Below are 25,522 nucleotides of genomic sequence, written 5' to 3'. Positions count from 1 at the left end.
ACCGAAAGACCAAGATAACAGTTGGTAGCTGTCCATTAAAAATGGGTAGATTTTAAGGCCGGAGGAGACCTTTTATGATCATCTAGTCTGACCTCCTGTATAACACAGGCCATGAAATTTCACGCAGTGATTCCAGCATCAAGCCCAACAGGTTCATCATTGCATTAAAGCTGGATTGTGTCATTTCATGAGCCAAGGCAAATTAATAGTAAAAATGCAGCCAAGGAGCCCTGACGCTCATGCTTCACGGCGTTGAAACTTCTGCTCTAACATATAAAATAAAGGCAGCGAGGTCAGCACAGCGTGGTGGAGGGAAGATTTCCCCATGCACAGAATTCTAAGGAAGCCCCAGGTCTGTTGTGGTCTCTGTGATCGATCAAATCTCAGTGCAGATCTCGCTTGACCCAAATGGTTTGGTTTCTGTTGGCGTTGCAGGTTTGGTTTCAAAACTGCAGAGCGCGCCATAAAAAGCACACACCTCAGCACACGGTGCCGCCTTCTGGAGCCCCCCAGTCCCGGATCCCTTCGTCGCTTTCTGATGACATCCACTACTCTCCCTTTAGCAGCCCCGAGAGGGCCAGGATGGTAACCCTGCACGGATACATAGAGAGTAAGTGTCAACCACACCACGTGGTGTCGTGTACGTGGCGGGGGCAGAAAGGGAGATGGGCCCGCTGGGTAGGCTTGCCAGGTGTCCAGTTTTTGACCAGAACACCCAGTTGAAAAGGGACCCTAGTGGCGCCAGTCAGCACCTCTGATCAGGCTGTTGCAAGTCTGGTTGGCGGTCCTGCGGATCTAAGACAGGCTAGTCCCTACATGTCCGGCCCCGGGCTGCGCCCTGGAAGTGGCCAGCAGGTCTGGCTCCTAGGCGGGGGGCCAATGGGAGCTGGGGGCGGTGCCTGCAGGTGAGAGCAGCACGCGGAGCCTCCTGCCACCCCCCCACACCTCCACATCCCCCTAGGAGCCAGACCTGGCTTAGCCCTGCTGTGCCACTGACTGGGAGCCGCCCAAGGTAAGCCTGTGTCCCAACCCTGAGTCCTGCCCCCAACCCGGGGCTCCCTCCTGCACCCCAAACCCCTCATCCCCGGCCTCACACCCCAGAGCCTGCATCCCCAGCTTGAGCCTGCACTCCCCCACACACCCCAGCCTGGAGCTTCCTCCCGCACTCCAAACCCCTCAGCCACAGCGTGGAGCACCCTCCTGCACCCCAAGCCCCTCATCTCTGGCTCCACACCAGAGCCCGCACCCCCAGCCGGAGCCCTCACCCTGTCCTGCATCCCAACCCCCTGCCTCAGCCCGGAGCCCCCTCTTGCACCCTGAACTCCCCATTTCTGGCCCCCAGTTAGAGACCTCACCACCTCCCCAACCCCCTGGGCCAGCCCAGTGAAAAGTGAGTGAGTGAGGGGGAATGGAGTGAGTGGGGGTGGGGCCTCGGAGGAGGGGTGGGGCAAGGGTTCGGTTTTGGTCAAGTAGAAAGTTGGCAACCCTGCTACTGGGGAAAGTAAGGGCTTTGTAGCAAGAGAAGGTCTGTTCAAAGAAGTTAATGGTGCCATTGCATAGATATCCGCCATCAAGAACTTCCTTGTGAACGTACAGTGCACAAATGGTGCAGATACTCTTCTTTGCAGGTCTGACGTCTTATTAATTGTGGACCATGGTCAGGGGAGCGCCTGATTCCCTATAGAGAAAAGGCCCCTGGAAAAACTCTCTGGCCTTTGGAGCTTTCTGAAGGGTCTATTCAGCCGAGCAGACCAAAGAGCTTAATGCCAGCTGTGGTGGAGAGAATCAGAGAGGTGGAGAAGGGAATGGATAAAGGAGAAGTCCTAGTTATGGTCTTTCAATAGGATCAGTCATCCTCAGCTGAGGTCATTGTATTGGCTTCACGTTGTTGGTCATTATTCCTCCTTCCATTTTCCTTGTAAATTGCAGACGATGGCTAATGACCCTGTAGTTATTACTTAATTTGGAGATGGAGTGGTCTTGTTCCCATGAATGGGATCAGAAGTTTTCTTCCTATCCTTCTAAGTGCTGATTAATCATTTGTGAATGGTCGGTCCCAGAACACCCACTTCATTAATGGGCTGCTAACGTGGGTACAATGACTTCACTGGATCATTTTGCTTTTAAGAAAATCTGAAGGTTTTCTCCCCTCTCTTTTGATCCATATGCACCTTGATAGAAGCTAATTTTTGTTAAGCATCAGTATGCTGGAAACAAAGCAAGGATGTCCAAGTTACTCTTCCTGGACTTTCCTCCTACTACTCAGTCCGGATCAATGTCTTGCTCAGTATCCTGGCTGCCTAGCCTAGAGGGGGTGTGTGTGTTGTTTATAGCATAATGGCAACTAATTTAGTTCTGGCACAAAGAATAATTGATTGAAGGTCACAGAGGCTGAAGCCCTCTTCTCATTCACAGGTCAGGTACAGTGTGGGCAAGTGCACTGTAGACTTCCCTACACTGCTCCACCAGTGCACCTCAAAGCAGACATGGAAGGACCACTATCTAATAGGGGTGAGAAGGTAAATGTAGTCCCTGTTCCAGGCGTGGAGTCCAAGCATTAATTGTAGTAAAGTTGTGTATAATATAATTGCCACAGCCTCGTGCTGCCTGTTGTCAGATGAAAGCTATTTCCTGGTGCCACCAACATCCCTCCTTCATCCAAATATCTCCCCAGCTGCTATCAGCTCATCCCTACTGTCCCCATGGCTGGTGACCCTTGATTTACTCACCAACCACTGACAAAATGTCCTTTGTCTGTATGTCTTTCAGCCCCTGGTGTTCTTGTGATGTGTTGGGCTGTTGCACTTAGACTTATTGAAGTATTTTGATTCGTCCTGCCTGATCCACCATCACCCATTTGTTTGGTCTCTTCCCTTTCCGTGTAGTAATGAGCATTTTCTCATGCTTCATTACCCAGCTTTCCATGTGGTTTGTGGTGAATGGGCATTCACATTAACTCTGAGTAGAGAAGGCCTTTGCCATCCACGACCTTTCAGTTTTCCATGAGTTAACATGAAAGAGAAATGCTCCTGGAGACTCTCTGGCATCACTAAAAAAAAAAACCCTCCAACCCTAAATACTAGGCTACTGTGTCTCGAAACAATAACAGAAAACTACTGGATATGAACCAGTGTGGTTCAACTGAACACTGACCATGTTCGGTGTGTGGCTTACTGTTCAAATAAACATTTTACCTAGTGCCAAGACTTTCAAAAATGCATCTAAAATTAGGCTCCTAAGCTTTATTTAGGCAATTCAATGGTGGGTTGATTTTCAAAAGCCTGGGGTGTTCAGCTCCCGTTGGTTTCAGCTTTCAGCACCCATTTCTGAAGACATTGAGCTCTGTCCTTTCTAAGCATTCAGTATTTTGTTTGGCAGCCCTGGATTATCAAACTCTTTGATAAACAGTTCTGATGGCCTTACACACACAAACCCTACTCGTACAGGTCATGCAACTGGTTTCAATTAAACTACTTGCCACTTAAACTACTTGCTTAAGAAATGTCTCAGGATCAGATGCTGAGGGTACAGGGCTGTCCCAAATGCTACTCACCGTTTTAAAACAGTCACTCTGAAGTGATGTAGCCCCGTTGGTCCCAGGATATTAGAAAGACCAGGTGGGTGAGGTAATATTTTTTTAGTTGGTTCAATAAAAGCTATTACTTCCCCCACCGTGTCACTTTAAAGTGGTGTCTTTTTCCAAACATGTGATTTGTAATAGGATTCAACTGATAATTAGAAATGAGGGAGGACCCTACACAAATAAACCTAGGGCCCTGTTTCCATTTGCAGTGAAGAGAAGCATGTGTGCGCTCACTCAGATTGTACTGTTGGGCCAGGCTGCTCTGTTATTGTGAGTAGATAGACTAAAAACAAATTGGTTAAAGTCCTGATCTTATTCTTCAAAAACAAAACAAAACACCTCAGTGACTGGCTGTATGAGAGGCTACCATAGAGCAAACAAAATAACTGCTGACATGAAGTTTGCATAAGGTGTACTATGATTGAAAAGCTAAAGATCTGCCCTTGGTATAAAGCTCATTTTAAATGAAGGCTGCTATTAACATATTCCCATAATCTCCTGTTCCTAACTACTGATCTACACAAGACAACTCTTCTTTCAGGAAGTGGCTTTATTCTGTAGAAAGGGTCACTAAAGCTTAAGTTCAAACCATGTTTTTAGTTTTTAAAAAAGGTTGGTTGATGGGGGAAAATCCTTGATTGCATGAGCCTCTGGTTTCCAGCTGGGAAACATGCCTGCAACTGCTCCCTGAAGACATGTTTCTCTTGAGGCGTTGGCTTGTCTTTGAAAGTAGCTAACTCTCCATTAACGTTTTTCCCGCTAGGTCATCCTATTTCAATATTGACGGCGCGAACTCTTCCTCATCTGTCCATAGCGTTCCCACCACCGCTGACCCTCAGCCGCTGAAACACGGTGTTCAATCGAAGGCAGTTCTGATCAGTCATGCAGGAGAAACTCAATTCAGCATTCTGTTCGCACCGACAGCATCTGACAGCCAATGTTCTTGCCTCCCAGCAGCACTGCCAACAGTCATGGTTTTTGCTTGTTTCTTGTGGACCTGCAGAATGACAATGAGCCCCAAAGGCACTGCCATGCACAGCCCAAGTTAGTGACCCTACTGCACTTTCACTGTTGCTTCCAGCGTCCTGGAACAGGAAAAGATCATTACATGCTGAGCCCGAGGTGGTATTGATTATTACCTAACAATATAAAGAAAGGAGGGAGCAAAGTACTTGGGCCTGATTCTGACTCGCCCCAGTGTAACACTGTTGGTTCCATTAGGTTACGCCTGATGTACATTACTGTAAATGAGATCTGGATCAGGCCCATTAGCTCAGCCACTTAGCACTCATTTGAGCCAAATTCACCACTGGTTGCAACTCTACTGAAGCTAATAGAATTATGCCAGCCAGAAATATGGCCCTTCATCTTCAAAGAGATTTAGAACCACTAATCCATTAACTCTCCCTGCGAGGTAGGTAAGTAAATCTCTTTCTCCCCAATTTACAGGTGGGAAAACTGGGACAGAGGTTGATGACTTCCCCAGGCTCACAAAGGGAGTGGGTATCATGGCCATGATTAGTGCTCAGAGGTTCCTGACTGTCATTCCCGCTCTCAGTGCGTTAGAGACACATCCATCCCAAGGACCATCAGCCACATCTTTTGTTTCCTGGCAGCCTTTTCCTTGGAGCCATTTCTCACTGCTGAATGAGTGATCCCAGGAGTGTATCTGCACCAGACTGCTGGCCACTGTGCCCACTGGGGTTAGGAAACAATACATTTCACTACTAAAATTCCAGATGAAAGTTGTGTCTTAAATACACAGGGCTTAATTCACTCTGACACAGACCCCAGCAGAAGAACCCTAGCAGCAAAAGTTTAGCCAGTGAGAATGGTCACAAGGGCTCTGTACACCAGTACTCCATAGATGTTGTAGCTAGCCTACATCCAAACAAAAACGGGCACTGTCCTGCAGGAGAGTGGGTAGGACTCAGCATATCCCTTACGCAGCCTCTGCTAGCTGGACTCCTCTGGTGGCCCAGCAGCTAGTTAAAGCTGTCCCTACTTGGTGGAATTCCTGATGGCGGGATTCCCGTGAATCAGCCCCCAGCGCTCATCAGCCTCTGCTGGCCCCAGAGGTTCAGTTCCTGCTCCCTTGTCTCAGTGGTGCGTGAATTAAGCCTGTAACTTCTAAGAGATCACTTTACATCTTTTGCTTTACATTTTCAATATAGTGAGAGTGACACTAACTAATTTAAACTGCACACAGGGGGCCAGTAGGAACAAGTGATGGCTGAGCTCATGCAGCAGGCAAGAACAGCGTGGTTTTTTTTGTTTTTTTTTTAAACGGGCCATGCTGCTAGATCTGGCAGCTTCTTTTTCATGAATACCTCGGTCTTTGTTGTACCCCATTTCCGGTGTTTCACGGCTACTCCTGGCTAGTGCTCATTGAGGTGAGAGCACAATGCTCTGACTAGGCCACAATTCAAAATGACAGCTCAGAAAGGGCCAGGCTGTAGAGCACTCACCCCATTCTGGTGAGTGCTTACTCTCACGAGCAGTCGCATTGCAACCACTGAGTAAGGGCTCAACAACCCGGTCCCGAGCCAGGAAAGAAACACTGCAAAGATCCTTCCTAGATAGTAATAATAAAAGATAAACAATATTTGAAATTAGTAGTTGGTCCCTAACAAAATCTCTCTCCTGTGAGTGCTCCAGCCAACCTTGCTGGTGAGATCTGAAGGCAGCTTTTCCAAGAATGTGAGGTCCTAATGTGACCCATCAGTGTGTGAGACCTGTCCCTCTCTGTGCCTGATCCACAGAGGCTGAGTCCACCAGCTATGCAACCTGGCTTTATAGCTCAAGCTGCAGAGACTCCTGCTTTTAGCTATGGAGGTCCCTGGTTCAATTTCCAGTTTCAGTCAAGATGGCAGCCATCACACTACCATTAGGCAATGAGTATTTCCAGCACTGCAGCACCTTTCCTAGTTGTACCCTGTTATCTCACTGTAACAAAGCTTTCTGGCATGTGGGTCTAGCTCATTGCGAGGTGGTGTTCACCAAAGTAACTTTGTAAAGTAAATTACATAATGAGCAGATATGGACTTCTGTTGAGGTGAATATCAAGATCTATTGATCGGAGAAGTAACTGAGCAAAAACAAATCTTGAGATTTGCTGAAATTACAAGTCAATATGTCTCGTTGCAGATATTTATTGTTATGATAATTCAGCTAGGCCAACTGTACCCAACAGCTAGACGTTGTATCCACACTTTAACATTTGAAAGGGCAGATGAAGTTAGAAGTCCATAAAATACTATTATTCACCTCCTGAAAGATTAATAATAGTTTCCATTGAATTCAACCATCATGAGACTGGTGTCTACCCAGCTGCATCTGTGATCTGATTGGTTAATGTGTTCCAGAACTCCAGTATTATTGCCCCTTTGAGGAGGTGAATGAAAACAGATGCAAATTTCTACCAGTCAACGATCAGCCAGATTTTTGTTTTTGTATTAACAACGAGCGAGAGAACGGCAACAGCTGAGCGTTCAGATTGTTGGTATGTGTCACAGCGAGGCTGCAGTGAATTGGTCTGTGTCCACATGAAATGGCATGGATGGTGACATGCTGCTTGGAAGGGCCACTTTCTCCCCCATCTCTGCTTGCTCATGCTAATGAATGTTTTGTTATGGAACTAGTGTAATACAGTAATGGGTAGATGTTCAGTTTACGATGGTGAAGGTGAGACTCCAGACTGTAACTTGACCCCACATGCCATGGTAATTGAGATTTCCACAACACGGTTTTATTGAGGGAGACAAAGATTTGGTGCATTTCTCTTCTGTCTCAGCAGCATTATGAGCAGGAGACTGCGGAATATGTCTGCTAAACAACTACTTAGTTACTGATCAAATTTGACTTGTAATATGTACTGTACATCAAAGTTCTTTTAACTGTTACCACTGACAGGATCAGAATGCAAAGCACAGGGCTAATGTGTAGACATTTCTGACCAAATATATATTGTGTAAGTGGAGTCACCACTAGCTGTGTAGAGAGTATTGCACTGTACAACTCATGCTCAAGGAAGATCTCTTCAGTAAGTAGCCACAGCAGCATTCAGCTTTGCAGAAATCAGACTCTGACGTTTTAAGCCCAAATTGTTTGGAAGAACTGGAAGCAATTCAGCTTGTGCAGTTTTAGAGCTAACTATTGTGTATGGAAAATACTCAACTGTACCAAGAATGTAAGAAATACTCTAATTTATTCAATACTTTGTTTCACAATGCATTTCACATTGACTGTTGCCATTGAACAAAACCTTAACTCAGGTCATTCGCATTCATCTCCTGTCTATAGATTTATTTTTTTTTAAATCCTTCTCATTTACTTAGGTTATTCAGTAATTGCCAAATGGGTTACGGTGCAGTGCTGCAGACTCTGTGTATTACAATATTCCAATGGCTATTTACAAAAAACGTTATAGACCCACCCAATGGGGTTAGCCAGTGAAAGATGAACTTTCCACTAGAATTTAATACGATAAATAAATCTGATGGGAGGAAGGACTGAAAATGGAGTGTGTTAAAATTTAATTCCCAAAACATTTTGTTGATTTTTGGCTCATGTTGGTTAACCCCAGTGCCCTAGCTAATGATGCTTGCACAACGTAATACTCGGGTGGGGGCTAAATCCTGCACTACTGCTGTCACTGATCTATTCAGACCTTGTAATATGAGGCCAACTATACACACTTCTCATAATTTTATTTCAAAAGCAGATCATTTTGTTGTAGCATGTTGCGATTACATGTCTTGGCTACAATGGTTAAAAAAATCCTTTTGAATGAGTGGACAGTCAAGACTAGTATTTATTGAAAAAACAAAAACTAAATTGTAAGCACTTTTTTGTAAAACCAATGTCTGTTTTGTTACATACTTTTAATGTTGTGCTTTGTAAATGTCTGATTTGTGTAATAAATAAAGTTCATGCAAGTAGAAGTGCTGGCACTTACATCAAGAAAATGATGTAATTCCATTTGATTTTTAAAATTATTTTCTGGCTTACTAATCAAACAGCAACCCACCCAGTTTTTCTCTTTTATTATTTTGTTAAAGGAGAGTTCAACAAATGTTCCTGGTAAATGGATATTATTTCCTAGTTAGAAAACCAGTTGTTAAAGAATAACTGGTGTATGTTATTACAATGATCAGTCAATATCAAAGTAGTGAGCAAAAGAAGGGTAAAGAAATACACCAGGACAGCTAACTGGGCCTTGGGGAAATAATGCTAAGCTAGAGCTGAATGCCTTCAGCACTGAATTTCAGGCAGTCTCTTTAGTACATTGTTTTGTATGTTGAGGCTTAATAATGTGTATATATTGATCCTACTACACTGCACACCTCTCAGGAATATTAGGATAAGTATAGTAAGCTTATTTCCATGGCTTCATGTGAACGTAGTTAATTAAATGATCCTTCCAATTTTATTATGCTAACAAAGGCTACAAAACTACATTCACATAATGGTAGGGACTGATCTAAATCCACAAAGACATTCAGACTTAAGGATGAATCAAATTATGTTTTCCAAAATCAGGGTAGAAGCTAAAGCTGTGTTCAGTGTTTAGGTTTATATCCAGTTATTTCATCCCAGCCTTTCCGGCAGGTGCGAATGATCCATTCATGTTCATCATCATCTGAAAGGGAGAAAAAGAAATGGTCAAATCTTATAGATTCAGACCTGCTCTTTGCATAGAGGAGTCCAGATCAGACAGGCAATTTTCTTTGAGGAATAAATATATTTTTAAAATACTTCTTGCTTAGCCAACAGATCCTGGGTACAGTTTTGTTGGCATTTGCCAAGATTCAAACATATATAACAGAAGGAAGCAACACCGGTTTTATGGTAATAGATCTGATCATTAGGCTATCTGATCAAATTAACTGTTTGGAACTCATGCAAAAAATTGTAACACTTCCTTGTATATAGTATAATTTCTGGTCTCATGCTCATTTACAGTGTGATACCAGTACCAATAATGAGGATCTAAAACTTTATCGATGTTGGTGTCAGTTTATGAAAATTGCAGTTGGTGAAAAGTCCAGAGTCAAAGCCCCGGTTTGTTTGAATTTTTTTTTTTTACAGCTCTTCTTCCAACATTATTATACAAAAATGCCACATTACAACAGATAGCAACAAGCTGATGGAAGTACTTTAGACAATCTTCTGCGTCTCCCAAAATTATTCAATGTCTGTCATGTTATCTCTCAGAGAGAGACAAGGTGAAAAGTGAAAACCCAAAAGGCAATTTGGAGAAAACACCTATCCAGCAAAGTGTGAATAGAAATATTTTGAATAATTACAGAAAAGTATAACTTGATAAACATAAGTAGTTAGGGTCTGTCAGTTGAAGGGACTAAAAACAGCCTGTCTGAAAAACCTGTTTGATAGGCTTTTACTTGTGTTGGTGATCAGATAAAAATATTAATTATATCACTTTAAAGAGTACCAGTATCTATTTTCTTATTCAAATGAAACATACTGTAGCAGAGCTACTTCTGTTTACTGTCATCTTTACAAATTCCGATCAATGTTTGCAATTTGTGCTTCTAACCAACCTAGTTCCAAATGTCAAGGATTTTGTAGCAATGTAATCAGCAATGCTTACCTGAAAGAGAACATACTGACCTTGTCAGATATTTTTAAAAAAAGAAACACAGTGCTAGTGAGGAATCAACTTCTGAAGGGAGACTTCTGCTTATGCGTTGGGCCTTTATTATGTTTATATAGCAACCTTTAAGTTTAAAAAGTCATATAAATGCAGCTGTGCTGGTCTAACAAGGAGAGAAGCAAACAAAGGGTATATGGCAAAGAGGTGCCCCTTTATTAAAAACTTAAGTTTGTTCTTAAGTCCCATTGCCTTCAGTGGGCTTTAGATCAAACCCTATCTGCTCGTCTTTTCCTTTTTCTGTTTCCCTTTCCTATTTTCCCTGCCATCTTTGCATCTTTTTTCATTCATGGTCAAGTGGAACAAGTGCAGGCACTCACGGCCTGGGGGTGCTGCTCATGCTGAGCCCTGCTACAGCACCAGTGAATGTAGACTTAACCAAAGCATATGCCCAAGCTTTTGTCCCAAGTCTAAACGGTGGCACTTGTCACAAAACCCTCTACAAACAGCAGTCAGCAATGCTTGTGAATCAGAGGAGGTTTTCCCCAAGAGCACACTACTGTGTGTTACTCTTCTGCACACAGTTACTAATTTATACACACAGCAGTTATTTGAGCTTGTCACCTCTCTCACAATTCCACACTCAGGGATGACGTTTTGTAAAAGCTTACTCTGCTATGAAGGGGGCTGTGGAAAAGACTGCTGTATTGCTCATGATCTCTCTCATTAGTTTAGTCTGTAGATGTGCTTTAACTACTGTAACGCATGATACAGTGATATTTTCATAACATACCCCAAGTGGATACATTGCTTTCTCTGTCCACCTCAGCAAGTATATGATGCATCTTTTGCTCTATTCCTTGGCATGAGTACAACATTAATAAAACACCCAATTATAGTGTTCTTTCTTTCTGTCTTGAAGGAAATAAGCCAGGAGAAAATAAGCACCACCGGAATAACTTTTTAAAAAGGATGACTAAAAAGAAGAGAAAAAACACTGAATTTGTTTAAGGTCTGACACTGAAGTCCTTAGGCGGACACATCCCACTGAAATCTGTGGTAGGACTGCAAAGTTGGCCCCTATGGGTATGTCTACACTGCAATAAAACACCTCCGGCTAGCTCAGGTCAGCTGACTCGGGTTGGCAGGGCTCGGACCATGGGGCTATAAAACTGCAGTGTAGATGTTTGGGCTCATGCTGGACTCAAAACTGTGAGACCCTGCAAGGGGGGAGGCTCCCAGAGCCCAAGACAGGGAGTAATCAATAAATCATGTGCAAGCTGTGATTATTTTGCATGTCAGGTTCTATTTCTGCACTCCAGATGCTCCAATATTATGGAGAGGAGGCCATGAAGTACCTAGATGAGCTAGATAGTGTGCAGACTGTTAGTGTCTATATGATTATGAACCTCCTCAATGTAAGAGTTGTTACTCTGGATTTGTAATAACTGCAAGAAATGAAATTGTCTGTTTCTGTCAAAATGAGGAAATCAATCAAAAACTCCACTTGCTAAACACCACCTGTATCCATTGCTTCCTTTGATAAAGATCATATTGTTTAGGAGAGTTGCATGAAGTGAGCAAACTGCCTTCCTGGTAACGAATCTGCATTGGTCATGTAATTCTGCTGCTCAGCTGACCAATATGAAAGGCACAAGACGTTTTTGACTTCAGTTAATGAGTTTTCAACAGGAGCCTGGTCCATCCAGCTTGATGCAGAAGGAAACTTATTTTTCAATAGACAACATGCATATAAGTCTTTTCTTCTAAGGATTTTAGTCTCTCATCCAGGCCCAGCACCACCATAGCTCAGCTCATGCAGCCATCTGATTCTGTGCACAGTAAGTATCAGCAAATAAGCATTGATAAAGACTACGTACAATTTTCACAAAGACTGAATTGTAAGGAGATGTCCCAATGGAGTCAGTTATTACCAATTTACACTTTGAATAGAAAGAAGAGTTTGTCTGGTGAAGGGACTACAGCACATTGTCCTACCTTAGGGCACCCTCTGCTTCATTTAGAGGAATATAGCAATTACCCCACTGGATCTGACCTGTGATCCATTTATTATTATCTGTATTGCTGTGGTGTCTAGGAACCCAAGTCATGGCCCAGGACCCCCTTTGTTCAAGGTGCTGTACAAACAAAGAACAAAAAGATGGTCCATGCCCCAAAGAGCTACAAATCCAGGTTTTAGTCTCTGACAGTGGCCTGTATCAGCTGCTTCAAGGCAGACGCAAGAAACCTCATAGTGAAGAATTTGCAATAATATGTACACAGGGAAAGCATCTTCCTACCCACTCTCATTTAGCAATTGACTTATACCTAGAATCCTCCTAAGATTTTGACTGCAATAACATCTTGTGGCAATAAGTTCACCCAGTTAAGTAGGCACGGTATAGAAAAGCATTTCTTTGGATAGTTTAAGTTGGCGGCCTTTCATTTTCATTGCATGTCTCCATGCTTTGCATTACGGGAAAGGGATATATAGGCGCAACTGATCTACTTTACCTATACGTCATTATTTTGTATACCTCTATCATGTCCCTCTCTTCTTTGTCTCCTCTCCAAACAAAACCATGGTATCCTTTCTATATTTCTAACCCCATTCAGCACTCATCCGCGGACACCTCCTCTTTCTTTTCCGAAAGCGGGTGACCAGAACGTAACATTTTATTTAGGGTGAGGGTGTGTCACAGGCTGGCATATTTTCAGTATTATTTTCCATCCTCTTTCTTATGCCTCCTAACATTTTATTCACAGCTGAGCTGCACTAAAAAGAAAAGCTGGCTGAAAACGGCATACGGAGCTGAGAACTCACTCAAGTGGAAAAGAAAGTGGAAGTGAGCTGGCAGGGCGCTGTCTGCAAACCTCCACTCACGCTCACAGTCCCACTGACTTCTAATCATTGTCTTCGATGGGGCTGCAGCCCTGGAAGGTAGGTAAAATGCACTGGGAGCCCCAAAAAGAAACAGGGACGCCATATCCACAATGAAGGACCTTGACCAAAATATCTGGAACCTCCAGGACTATTATCCAACTAGTGGCACCTCACAAATATTCCTTAGACTGAGGTAAGGGAAATGAAGGATCCTATTCAGGATAGCTAGAGGAACCACAAAAATATAGATCCAAAGGGGTCCAGGGATTAGCTATGTGTAAAGAGGCAGAGAAATATTAGAACATAAAGAGTTAAGCTATGGTTGAACATACTTTTGCCACGCTAAAGAAGACTGGTTGATAATTACTGTAGTTTTAGGGCTATTTGAATCAGTGCAGCTGCAACCTCTTCAGTAGTAACCCCTGAAACAAGACAAACTGGGTTTATTGTACTGAACAAGTCTTAAAGCTCCTCCCTGATTGTTAATAATTGGCAGCAATGGACTTAACAGCCTCTTGACTACCCTTTTTACACTCTACCTGACTGTGCAGCTAACAATTTAAATCACAGATGCCGATCCTTCTTTGTGGCAGCTGCTTGTTAACTACACGTTCCCCTTTTTCTGTCGCTGGCGGCTTCCATAACCCTGCAACACCAGGGTTAGACTGGAGAATCACATTTCATCAATATTTAAAATGGAATTAAACCTTGACATTTGATTAATGCTACCAGATAGCTTGTTGTAATTACGTTTTTACAAATTGCGATTGTCTGAATATGTTAATATGATTGTCTGAGCACATCTTCACCTTCAGAAGTAATTTTTCTTAAAAAAAAAAATACAAACTCTTTAATCAACTGTACATTATCATCCTGGACAGAATTAGGTAGTGTGTGGTTCTTCACATTGTGTGTTGAATTTTATTTCAGCTCATTTATCTTTAAAAGTTTATTCTTTCTCCGTTTTCTTCAGCAGCATCAGTAGAATATACATTCATGAAATATATTCTGCTAAAATGGGCTACTTTCATGTTCAAATTTTGAAAATAAAGGACATTGCTTTGTATGAAAACATTGATAACATCCAAGGAGGCCAAGTTTGCTTAATAACTTACTCTAAAGTTAGTAAAAAGAAAAGGAGTACTTGTGGCACCTTAGAGACTAACCAATTTATTTGAGCATAAGCTTTCGTGAGCTACAGCTCACTTCATCAGACTAACACGGCTGTTACTCTAAAGTTAGTGAAATCTAATAATTTGCACAAATATAGTTGAAGTCTTGAGGTAAACTGAGGACTTGCTAGGTGAGCCATTAGAATACATCATTTGATTCTTTTGAATGATTTCTGTGCCTTTTTGTTTCCATCCAAACTGTGATACTCTACCTTCCAATCTGCTACAAGCCAACAACAGGCCTCCACCACTCTGCTAAACCGTATTTGCATCTTTCTATAATCTCCCACGGCATTAATACTCGGTGACTCTCACAAGGAGAAAACCATGCACTGTCCCCTTAAACATCCCGTATGTTAGAATGTGATTGTCTGCATCTGTGTTAGGGCCTGATCCTGCAATCCTTACCCACAAGAGCTGTCTCACTGAAGCTAATGTGACTACTAGCATAAGTAAGAGCTACTTTGCCTTGAGCAAAGGTTGCAAAAGAGGGCCTTTGCATTGTCTGCTCCTTGGAACAGAAACTATGTCTTCTTCTAATCTATGTCAGTGCCAAGCATATTCTCAGTGCTTCGTAAATAACGACAGCTGTTCATTGTCTCACATACCTGACTCCTCCCATCATCCATGGTGCAGTTTATCATGTTCTTCCATTCCACAATTATAGCCATCTGTGATAGCATCACATCTACTGCCTCTCCCCAAAATCTCCAGCACCCCCTTCCTTACCACACCTAACTTCAACAACATCAGTGCTGGCAAGAAAATGGAAAATATGTATCCAATTAACCTTTACTTCCACAAGCAAACTCTCACCGTTCCATTTCCATTTAATTGCGTAAATCCAAAATGGCCTCAAAATGAACTTTCCATCTCCTACAAAACTTGTTTTCACACGTACTGTATAGCTGAACACAAACCCCTATACTGTTTGGGTCAAAACTTTCTAAGTGGATTCGCAATGGGATGGCTAACACACAAACAAAGTTGTTGTTCTTGGCATGCTGCTATTTGGAATTTAAACCTTCACAGGTTTCAAAGCGATAATTATATTAGGCTCAGGAAACCACAATGAACAATATATCAGCAAAGGCTACAGTTGTTTACATGATTGCAGTGATTTAGTAATGTGATGCATGTATTAATATTAACACCATGTTAGCCATGCTAGCTGCAGCAGAGAGGGCTAATCATACTGGTTAATAAACTGGTTTTTTGAATGGGGTAAATTGACTAGTAAAACTTAGAAGCCAGATTCAATTTTTAAAAATGCTCTCTAGGTTACATAGCATAGAGTTCTCAATTATAGCTGTAGCTTGCACAGCCTTTAGCTGTGAGGAAGACATAAGTATGTATTTTGCAGTCATGTCCAAAATGTGCTAGATGCTTTCACGGGGAAGACACAGTCCCTGTACGACAGAAAATACAATCTAAAAAGACAACAGCCAGTGAAGGGCGGGGAAAAGGGTACAACCAAAGTGATCAGGGTGATGACAGTCACACAGCACTTCATTCTATGAGATTAGGGTATTTTCTCTTTAAATTAAACACACTGAATTCCTCCCCACCCTCAGTCTTCCCATTCAGCCCCCCTGACTTGGCCCCACAGCAGTCCCCAGTATCAATCCCAGCAATCTTCTCCCTGCTCTCTTATGTTTGGGTTCCTTCTCACCACCCAAAGAGCAGTTTGTTCCTAAGGTAAATAAGTGAGTTAAATAAAGATATTACTTGGTAAGTTTCTTGCTAGTATTGTAGAAGATGGGATTGTGGTATTCCTCAATCCTTACTCCTGTAAGGAATCCCATTGAAAGTCAATTGATCTGTATTATTTGTTAAATGCTGTCTATCAGCTAGACACTGCACAAGACAGACTTTAAGACAAGCCCTGCCCCCAAAAGCTTACAGTTTAGAAGACAGTCACAGGAAGATAAGATGAACTAGGAGACCCAGAGGAAGGGGTTTATAATAACAAATATTCTGTCCCTCTTGTTGATCTAATATTTTCCATATTTTCTATCTGGGGTTTTGGAAGATGGGGGAGTGGGACATTGGGGAGTAGCATGAATATGGGGCAGCACAGAAGAAGATAAATGGTGGGAATAGAAGAAGGGTGGGGAAAGGGGACATCAGGGAACATAATAGGAGACAAGATCCAAGGCACAGTTTGGAGTAAAATCGAGCAACACCTTGAGGTCAAGGGAAGCAAGGGGAGCGACTTGGTCAGATGGCCGACAAGTAAGATACTTTTTGCTATGGCATTTTGGTGGGATTAGACTGTAATATCAGATAGTTCAGAAAGAGGAGTGAGCAGCAGGCAAGGCAGGAGATGACGAGGACAACTGTTTTAGCTGTTTGGGAAAAAAAGCAATAGGCTACTCAGGCTCATAAGGACTACTTGTGTGAGCAAGGGTTACAGGCTTGTATCTATATGTATGTACAGACCTGAGCACAACTTTTTCTTCACCTGTCTTTGCTTGTTTTTAAGGAGAAGTAAGCTTGCCAGCCCCAAGCAGAGAGATGAATGAATTGCAAACAAACTGCATTTGTCACAAAAATATGTAAAATTTAAAATTCACTGGATTTGTCAAATTGATAAAAAAAAAATCCACAAAAAATAGACACAATTTGTTTTGTTCAGAGCCCAGAGGTAAAGACTAAGCACTTCAAATTAATTTCTGCAAAAGCTTTTTTTTTTTTTTCCTAAACAGGTCTGGATCCCAGTCCTTGAAGAACATACTGATTACCAACAATTTTTCAGAGCTTTACAAAAACATTATTTCTTTTGTTGTAGTGAAACGCAGAATCAGCCATCTGGCAATTGCCCCAGAGCTAAAATCTTTTACATGACATATAATTCAAAATGATTAAATATACAACAGCAAATAGCTGTAGCATTGCACTTGAAATAGCATGAACTTTTATTGCCGATCAAAACTGATTTCTTTAGCTTAACAAGTATCCATAGAACAATTATTTGAAGAGCTTTTAAGATTTTCAACAAACAGGAGCTAGAGCTCATTTACATTCAGAATCTTAAATCTAATAAAAGAGAAACAAATATATAAATTACTAAATAATCTTGTCTTATAAGTAGACATTCAAATCACTAGGAAGCTAAGTTCAGTCGAAGAATGAAAATATTATTCTCTTTATGTAGATATTTTGTGGTGAAGGGCTTTTCTTTTCCTGTACCTTTGCAAAGGGCATCTGCCAAAAAAGTTCTCAGATTCTCAGGCAATGACTAGGGGCTAGTCTGGAATCAGAGCATTCACCCACTGCCTACATCAATAGAATGGACAACATCAGAGGAGCGCAGAGGAGAATGATGTTCAGCAAGTAATGTTTTTAAGTTTAACTTGCTGCCTCATATCTAGAAAGTTCCCTAGGTCTGCAAGATTGCCAAGTCCTCGCCCCTCTACCAATTCTGATGTCATCTAGAGTCCCTGGCTGCGAGAATGAGCACACAACCTGCTCACATTTGGTACTTGCTAAGAGCGGTATGGAAAGTAATACACTGTGCATGAGTAACGCATGATTTTCAAATAGTTATGGCTTTATTTCTCAACTACATTTCTTCAGACAAAGCAAAGCCCACATTCCTCACTGAGTACTCTGTACACACCACATCTAAATTGTAAGACAAAGCTCCTGAAGACAGGAAGGGTGCACGACATTCCTCAGAGACTGATGGGGAAGAACCCCCGCCTACCCCTAGGTGGGTGGAGCCATGAGACCCATGCCTGCCCTGCCAGAAGCAGAGGGGCAGGACAGGAAGTATAAAAGGCAGCTCAGTTGGGCGAGAGCCGCTGGAGGACACAGATGTCTCCCGCCCGTCGCTGTGACATAAGCCTGATGGAGACCTCCACTGCGCCGAGGACCTGGAGGTTCTGCCAGAGCCACCTGCTGACAGGAACACCGAGGAGCTGTTTGGGACTGCCATTAGCTGTATACCCCGGGGAGATGGAGGACAACCCTGAGCAACAGGTACACAATGACGGGAGTGTAGGAAATAGCCTAGAGACACCAGACTTTAGTCCAGTTGTGTTGTTGTCTGAATCCAGGTCAGCATGTTTTGACTGGATCCCCGCTGATTCAGTGATGGAACCATCTGCCACTGTTAGGCCCTAGGCTGGCACCAGGTGGAGTAGGGTGGGCCCAGGTCCCCCTACCTCCTGCTGCCAACCCCACCCCTGGAGTGACAGCCTCCCTACCTTAGGCCAAGAGGCCTGCGTTTGTCTGCTGTCTGCCAGAGCTAGGATGTCAGACTATTTGGTGCTCCACTCTGCCCAAGGGCCTGAGCCCCCAAGACTGGTGCTCCCCTGCCTGAGGGCCTGAGCCCCAAGACTGTTTGTGGTCCTGCCCTACCTGAGAGCCTGAGCCCCAGATGGCTTGCTGTCTGGCCCTGTTTAGAGGGCCAGCATCTCAGAGATTGCTAATTCTCCAGTAACCCTTGCCTGAACAGAGGCCCAACTATGTGGGGGCGTGGCCTCCCTCAGATACTGACAGGGAAGGATAGCCACACACATCTACACAATTATTGAATGGATTTTGTCCTTGGATGATCCAGAAGGGATAAATGGAATTTCTTCAAATTTTTCAAGATGATTCACTTCCAGGTTCGTTCAGACCAAGCATGAGAAGTTTCAGTCCCAAGGGTAATGTTAGGAGGAAGCTGCAAGCATGTAATTATTGAGGTTTAGAATTAAAGTGTCATCTCAACCTTCACTATAGTCATATTAGTGACATGTAAATAAACTCTTGATGTTCTAAAAATACAGCAGTTTAAACTACAGAATAAAATAATACTCCTGACTTCTAATAGTAATAATTTACTCAGAAACTCCGCATTTGAGCATTCTGGGACTTTTCTTTTAAGTCACAAGATGCTAGGCTTGTCAAAATCATAACTTGCTTATTAGCTGCTTTGTGACTCCAGCATTAAAAAAACCTTTCCTCTCAATAAATAATAACCTGTCTTGAGTCTCTTGGCCAAATTCTGCTCTTAGTTACACATGTGTGAATCCATAGTTAACCTACTGGTTTCAATGAACCTACCCTGGATTTACACTGGTGTAAGTGAGAGAAGGATTTGTCTCTGCCTCCTCTCTGCCCTCCTCTCTAATGTTCTATAAAGAGACAAAGGTACATCAGATACAATTCCACATGCAGAGGGTCAACCCCAAGGCTTATGCACCATCTAAGTCCCAGAGGAGGGGCAAGGAGAACAGGCAGCAAAGCAGAATCCATCTCAGACTAGGAGAAGCAGGAGCAGGGGTTGCACCAGTTAAGTTAGCATCAGGAGGACGGAAGCAGAAGGAAAGCATATTACATCACAAACATCTTTGTTTTGTTATCAGTGGGGCAGAACTGCTAGTAACACTCAGTTATCCCCTTTCACTCCACCTCCTCAGCAGGGAATGACTTCTACTTCTAACTGTAATTTCTCTTTGAAAACTATGGCATCTAGTGTCTACACTCCCAGAATGCCATAGCTCTCCTTTAACCTTGGAATTTGCTCGCCATTTGACAGCAAATCTAAAATCTCATATTTTATGCTTTTCATTGAAAGATGCAAAACTCTAGATATTCATCTTCAGGTCTTTGTATTGGCCAGTCAATAAAAATGGGGTCATGAGTAAGAGTTCTCAAAGGCTATACTCCTTTAGTGGCAGTAGGAGGGGTCTAACTCCAAAATGACTGATTGAAAAATGTGAACACCATTTCTTCTCACAAATAGGTATTTCTGCATGTGTTTTCATGTCTGCAATTTTGTGTATTAGATGATATTGGGGGGTAAAAAGAAAAGATCCAAAAAGCACATGAACAGACTACAGAAATTTCAGTATATCACCAAGGAAGGTTTATAAACTGAGAAATAATTTCAAATCTTTTTTAAAAAATTGAAATCCTTGTGACTAGTAACACTAGGAGAAATGAAACTATTGCTTTCATTATGCACACTGGACCTGCTCTCAATTACACTAGGACTCCGTTGCACCACTTGGCAGTGAGGGGCCTTAATGTAAATGAGTGTCAGGCCCTCGATATTTGTGAAACTGAAGTCCTGCTAACTGAGGCAGGAATCTCTATGATACTCTGTGTACACACATTGCATTAAAGAAAAGCAACCTGCAACAAATTCAAATGGAGCCTTCTCTGTTCCTTGCTAGAAAGATGTTTTGATTCATTGATTGTTTGGCAGGAGTGTCAGTGCCAAAGGCAGAGTGCCTCCTTTCCCTGCTAGCTCCACCAGCAGTGAAGCAAGCAGCTTCGCAACAAACAAGGGTGAAAGGCTGGAGTATCCTCAAATCCCACTCCCAGACCTGAGGAAGATGGTGTCATTTGGCTAAACCTGTCAAGCTGTTGTAAGAGCTTCCTGAATGCTTCCTACCATCTGCTTTTGATGCTTTCAAGACTTGGACAGAAGCCTGGAGGTTTTCCTGCTTTTTCCTGACCAACCTATAAAGGAATAGTTCTGGATCTGTTCCCTGTCATTCCAACCTCTTTCCTCAGTTTCTTCTTCCTACAGCTGTTTTTTTTTTTAACTGCAGTGGCCTTGTGCCCTGAATTATTTCTCTGGGGGAAGTCAACATTCCTCTGATGTCGAACAAGTGCTGGATCTTTCAATTGTGTTTGTGTTCTTAGAGGAAGGGTATGGCCTACATGATACATTCCTCCTTCACACCCATGTTGACAAATTTAACTTTACGCTAGTATTGGATTCTCAAAGGAATGTTAATATAAAAGAGATCAGAATAATGTACTGCATATTCTACTTACAATTATCTTGTTAGACTGCATTCTATGATGTGATGTTAGTGAATATCGATTGATACAATCTGTAGGCTACAGAAATAAATGTAGCTAAGGACAATGAGTTCAAAGCATACATTTAAAAAACAATAAATTGAATTCCTAGGCGTTCCCGCATGTACTAATCTGTGCAGGTTCCTGTGTTTTTGGAAAGCATTTTACTTATCTTACTCATCAGTAGGCCCACTCTAGTATTTTGGATCAGTGCCATTTGTAATAATCTAAATCAGTATTTATTGAGGGTTTATGAAACAGGCTAAATACTATAGGACATATTTTGTAGCAGATGATACCTACAGTTCTTTTTGTCTCTCCTCTTCCCTGCTCTCCTCCCCCAACACTATATCCAGATTTGTAAATGCACTCAGGACATGATTTCGCAAGTGTGAGCACTGACACAATCCAGCAAGGCACTTAAATATGTCCCTAATTTGAAGCAAGTGAGCAGCCTCACTGCAATCAAAGGGACTATCCCTGTGCTTGAAGTTAAACATATACTTAACTGATCAGGGCAAAGAGCTTGACACCTTGCTGGACTGAGCCCATTGAAAAGATAGATATATATCTTGAAAACACTGTCTTGCTGGGTATCATAATGGAGAATGAGTCTTCCTGGGTTTAAAAGCTATTAAATATGAATCAAATGCATTTATTCATATGTGCCTGTGAAAACATCACTTAGAATTTTGTAAACCATGTGCAGGATGGTTTATGCAACTTTCCTTGGAATTAACTAATTAATACAAACAATCCATGTTGTTTGAAATATTTTAGCTTAGTAGCTGCAGAACTTGAATACAGGTTTTTAAATGTCAGCTATAATCATACACGATTGAATGTATGTGAAACAAAGTCAACTTACACTGAACTTCAAGATGAAAAAAACACATACCTGCATTCCTCAAAAACCTGAGTTTGTAATCAATGACAACTCTGGTATTAGGATTATAGAATCCATCACCACAGTCATAACAGCCTGTTGGAATCGTTCTGGGAGGATCTAAGTTTGTAAGCTGCGAGATACCTGAAAAGACACAGTATAATTTATTAGAAAAACAAAAAATCCCATTTTTTTTACAACTGTACTCTTTTATCAAAATAAATAATGATAATAAATATATATTATTTTACATCTCTGTAACACTTTCCATCACAAGATTTCAAAGCATTTAATAAACTTTACTAAATTAAGATTTCCATCACTCCTATGGCAGGTAATTATTATGACCATTTTGCAGATGGAGAAACTGAAGCACCGAGTGGCCCACCGAGAAAATGTTTGGCACAGAAAGGAAGAGATCTTGGTTACCCTTACTGACAGTCCTGTGATTTAGCCCATAAGACTGATACTATGAACATGCACTGAAAACTCCAAAATGAGTCCAAGAAAGCCTAGCCATGGCTTAAAGAGAAATGTCATTGTTCACTATGCCAATATATTATTCAGTGATTATCACATAATTTTTTCACCTTTTAGTGAAAAGATGAACTAGTAAATGTGTCTAACAGACACATTTTATAGGCTGGACATAAAGTAAGTATATGTTTTCGTATCCACTGAAAATTTGTCATTTTCAAGCCACACATCTCATGTACCATGCTGTTTGTGGACTTCTGTTATTCTTTCAGGTGCTTTAGAACATTATGCAAAATTATGAGTGCAAGATAATATGTTTTCTTTTGTTTTATGTTCCAGCTTTCTGTAATAAAAATATGTCTAGAATGCAGTGAATGTGAAACCCATAAAAGGCTTAATCAGATGTCAGAAATTGCTAGGTTACAATGTCCTGCCCTCATGACATGATCACTCAAGAAGAGACTATTCACCACATTTGTCAGTGTCAAGTGGATGGAGTTCTGAAATAAACCAGAATGTTCCTGCTCCAAGTTACTCATGTAGGTGAATTAGTCTCTCTTAATAAACATAGTTGTTGGTTTAAATCCTTCCGGACACAAATGCAACTCAGTACCTGCTGGTTTTAGACCGGAACAGATTTCTGTATAAAATCTTCTGTCGTAGCCATCACAATAATGCCATTTTTTATCTTTGAATTCAAGACCATCTGCAAAAGTGTATTTCCCCTGCAAAACAAATTCAAGTACCGAACTAATAAGTGTGATGAATGGAGTGAAGAATAACAATTTTTTATATCCATTACCAAGGATGCATGTTATCTGAGAATAAATAATATGTAGTTTTGTTCCACATTTAAGTGCAGATGAAAATGATGCCTGCAGATCCATGAGAACCACATTCCATAACCAAATCATTTCCCTGTTCAGTGGGAAATAGCTATTGTACATGCAATAGGGGAAGCCAAAATTGAGAGTGAAAAATGGGAAAGGTGCTGGTTTGATAGCTTCCACTTCTTTCATGATACAAACATTTCTGAATGTACAGTCTTTGAAACAGAGAGAATTTCCCCTAAAGCATATTTGCAGTAACCTTTGGGAGCAAAGGCGTTTTAACTTGCTTTTGAGTACAGAGCAGAGATCAGACTTTAGATAAGATGGGCATACCCCCACCCAATCAGTTTCCTATGACTGCCACAGGGGTTGGCATAGGTGAACTTCCAACCTCCTCGTGTTCTATTCCTATGTTTCTAAGCCTTCAGGATCACATCTAAAGGACTAGTGATATAATACCTCTTTCGATATTCCGCAGTCCCAGATTCCTTCATATTTGCTTCTATTAGGAAAATACAAGGTTCCTTTGCCATGAAACATTCCATCTTTCATTTTGCCATTATATTTGGTTTCAGTTGGGAGAGTATAGCAGCCTTTCCCTTCAATCCTGTGAATGATAATCAGGAATTGTTTAAGAACACTTAACCAGATGTCCAAAAAGGCAAAACAACTGACGAAGAAGGCCTTACTGGTTAAAAAATTGACCTGGTTTAGAGGGGAAGTGAAGGGAGCTATAAAAATAATTTTAAAAATCAACAAATTGAAGGAAGGGGAGATTGATAGTAATTAATATAAATCAGAAGCTATGAACGGTAGAAAATTGATGACCATCTTTAAGCACCCTTAGAAAGGGTGGATAATAATGGCTGTTATTTACAAGGCAGCTTTCATCCAACAACCCCCCCAAATATATTTCAAACTGGATTTACAAACAGGGATCAATGTACCCACCATTTAACCACAGCCATTTCTGGGGCTTAACAGTCCATAGCAACATCACCCAAAAGTTTAGGATAGGATGTGAAAACACTTTTTGCAACAGGAACTACAAGTGGAATGCTAGGGAGACAAAACTGAATCAGCCTTTAAGAATTTGGCCAGGACAATAGGGCAAACACCCCTAATTTTGAAAAAAACAAAACATCTGCCATGGGATCTTTAATAACCATAAGATGTCGGGTTTACATCTGATCCAAAATGTGGTGATGATGACAACAGCAGCAAAGCACCCTCTATCAGCAGGCTGTGGCCTTGGAAGGACGCGTGCAACCTACTGAATCACCAACATCATTTCCTGTAGCATTTGTACGCTACTTACAATTAGTAATAGGACATGTCCTAGACTCTTCCTCCCACTCTCCAGTGTCTCCAGCGAGGCAGTGTGGTTGAGTGATGAATAACATGAAGTCGGTTTATCCTCACATCCCTCAGCATGGTAACTTTAGCCCCATTTTTCAGACAGTGATGCAGAGAAGTTAAGGCCCAGGTTTTCAAAGATATTTAGGCTCCCACAGATGCACACGGGTGCCCAGTGGGATCTTCAAAAACACCTAGATGCCTAACTGCCATTGATCTCAAGGGGAGTTGGGAGACAGACGATGGGGCACTTTTGAAGATCCCACTAGGCCTATGTGCACCTCTAGGTGCCAAAACACCGTTAGAAATCTGGCCCTAAGTGACTTGCCCAAGGCCACTGGAAGCTGTTTCAGGAGCAGGATGAGACCGCAGCTACGCTTCACTCCCCATCCTGGGCTGTGCCTCTCTCGCATTAAAAGGTCCCAATTTCCAAAGAGGTCCTAACGCAGTCTTGTCCTTCCACTCCTGCAATTCTGTGGGCACAAGCAAGTGGGCGTGCAAGGATAGTGCATCTCGGAGCTTTCCCACTTGGGGGTTTTCACACCCAGAGATTTCCACGGCCTCAGATTGTTCTCGCTGGGGAATTTTCATACCCTGCGTTTCACACAAGTGCAATGGCCCAGCACTGTGGGGTGATGGCCCAGCCCTGTCCCCCCGTTCCCCAAGGCTGCCCCTCCCCCCTCAGCCCCAGCCCCCACCTGCCATGCACATAGTCTCCGAGGTAGGTGCTGCCCGTGACCTCCATGGGGCCCGCCCGGGACGCGTCCTGCCCTGGGCTGGGCTGGGCAGCAAACTGTCACCATGGTAACAAGCCGGAAGGCGGGGCATGAGGAGCAGGAGCAGGCGGGGACAGAGAACAAGCCCCGCCCCCTGCGTAGTCGGCGCGCCGCTGACCCGCTTCTCGCTCGCTCGTC

At 42.4% G+C, this 25,522-nt stretch overlaps 2 protein-coding genes across 4 annotated transcripts in view; one reads left to right on the top strand and one right to left on the bottom strand.

Moving 5' to 3' along the window:
• Positions 1 to 8,541, top strand: part of LHX6 (LIM homeobox 6) — a 42,660-nt gene extending 34,119 nt beyond the window's left edge. Inside the window, exons 7-9 of the mRNA XM_073314417.1 lie at positions 436 to 610; positions 2,416 to 2,519; positions 4,347 to 8,541. Of these exons, the coding sequence (XP_073170518.1) occupies positions 436 to 610; positions 2,416 to 2,519; positions 4,347 to 4,367 (300 nt within the window). The 3' untranslated portion in view covers positions 4,368 to 8,541. The remainder of the gene's footprint in view (positions 1 to 435; positions 611 to 2,415; positions 2,520 to 4,346) is intronic.
• MORN5 (MORN repeat containing 5) lies at positions 7,731 to 25,409 on the bottom strand. Of its 3 annotated transcripts, none has more exons than XM_073314424.2 (5): positions 24,571 to 25,231; positions 23,712 to 23,859; positions 23,036 to 23,147; positions 21,958 to 22,089; positions 7,731 to 9,224 (listed from the first exon to the last, which is right to left on the bottom strand). In XM_073314424.2, the coding sequence occupies exons 2-5, from the start codon at positions 23,802 to 23,804 to the stop codon at positions 9,145 to 9,147; spliced, it is 417 nt and encodes a 138-aa protein (XP_073170525.1). In that variant the 5' UTR covers positions 23,805 to 23,859; positions 24,571 to 25,231; the 3' UTR covers positions 7,731 to 9,144. The 3 variants fall into 3 exon arrangements, with proteins under 3 accessions (XP_073170525.1, XP_073170519.1, XP_073170522.1); XM_073314418.2 differs by lacking the exon at positions 24,571 to 25,231 and adding an exon at positions 25,307 to 25,409 and having other exon boundaries at positions 7,732 to 9,224; XM_073314421.2 differs by lacking the exons at positions 7,731 to 9,224; positions 24,571 to 25,231 and adding exons at positions 21,033 to 21,098; positions 25,307 to 25,409.
• Positions 25,410 to 25,522: the final 113 nt, after the last annotated feature.

The sequence above is a fragment of the Lepidochelys kempii genome, chromosome 16 (assembly GCF_965140285.1).
Source record: "Lepidochelys kempii isolate rLepKem1 chromosome 16, rLepKem1.hap1, whole genome shotgun sequence".
Classification (NCBI taxonomy): domain Eukaryota; kingdom Metazoa; phylum Chordata; order Testudines; family Cheloniidae; genus Lepidochelys; species Lepidochelys kempii.
The sequence above is the reverse complement of the archived record's forward strand: the minus strand, read 5'-3'. Positions and strand labels throughout refer to the sequence as shown.

Excerpts from the sequence above, each read along its gene's own strand:
- MORN5 (XM_073314418.2), bottom strand. The coding sequence starts at position 25,353 with ATGGAGGTCACGGGCAGCACCTACCTCGGAGACTATGTGCATGGCAG. Across the intron at positions 22,090-23,035 it reads TTCCGGTCTAAAACCAGCAG|GTATCTCGCAGCTTACAAAC; the intron begins GTACTGAGTTGC and ends GTGTCTTTTCAG. Across the intron at positions 9,225-21,957 it reads CAGGTTTTTGAGGAATGCAG|ATGATGATGAACATGAATGG; the intron begins GTATGTGTTTTT and ends TCTCCCTTTCAG.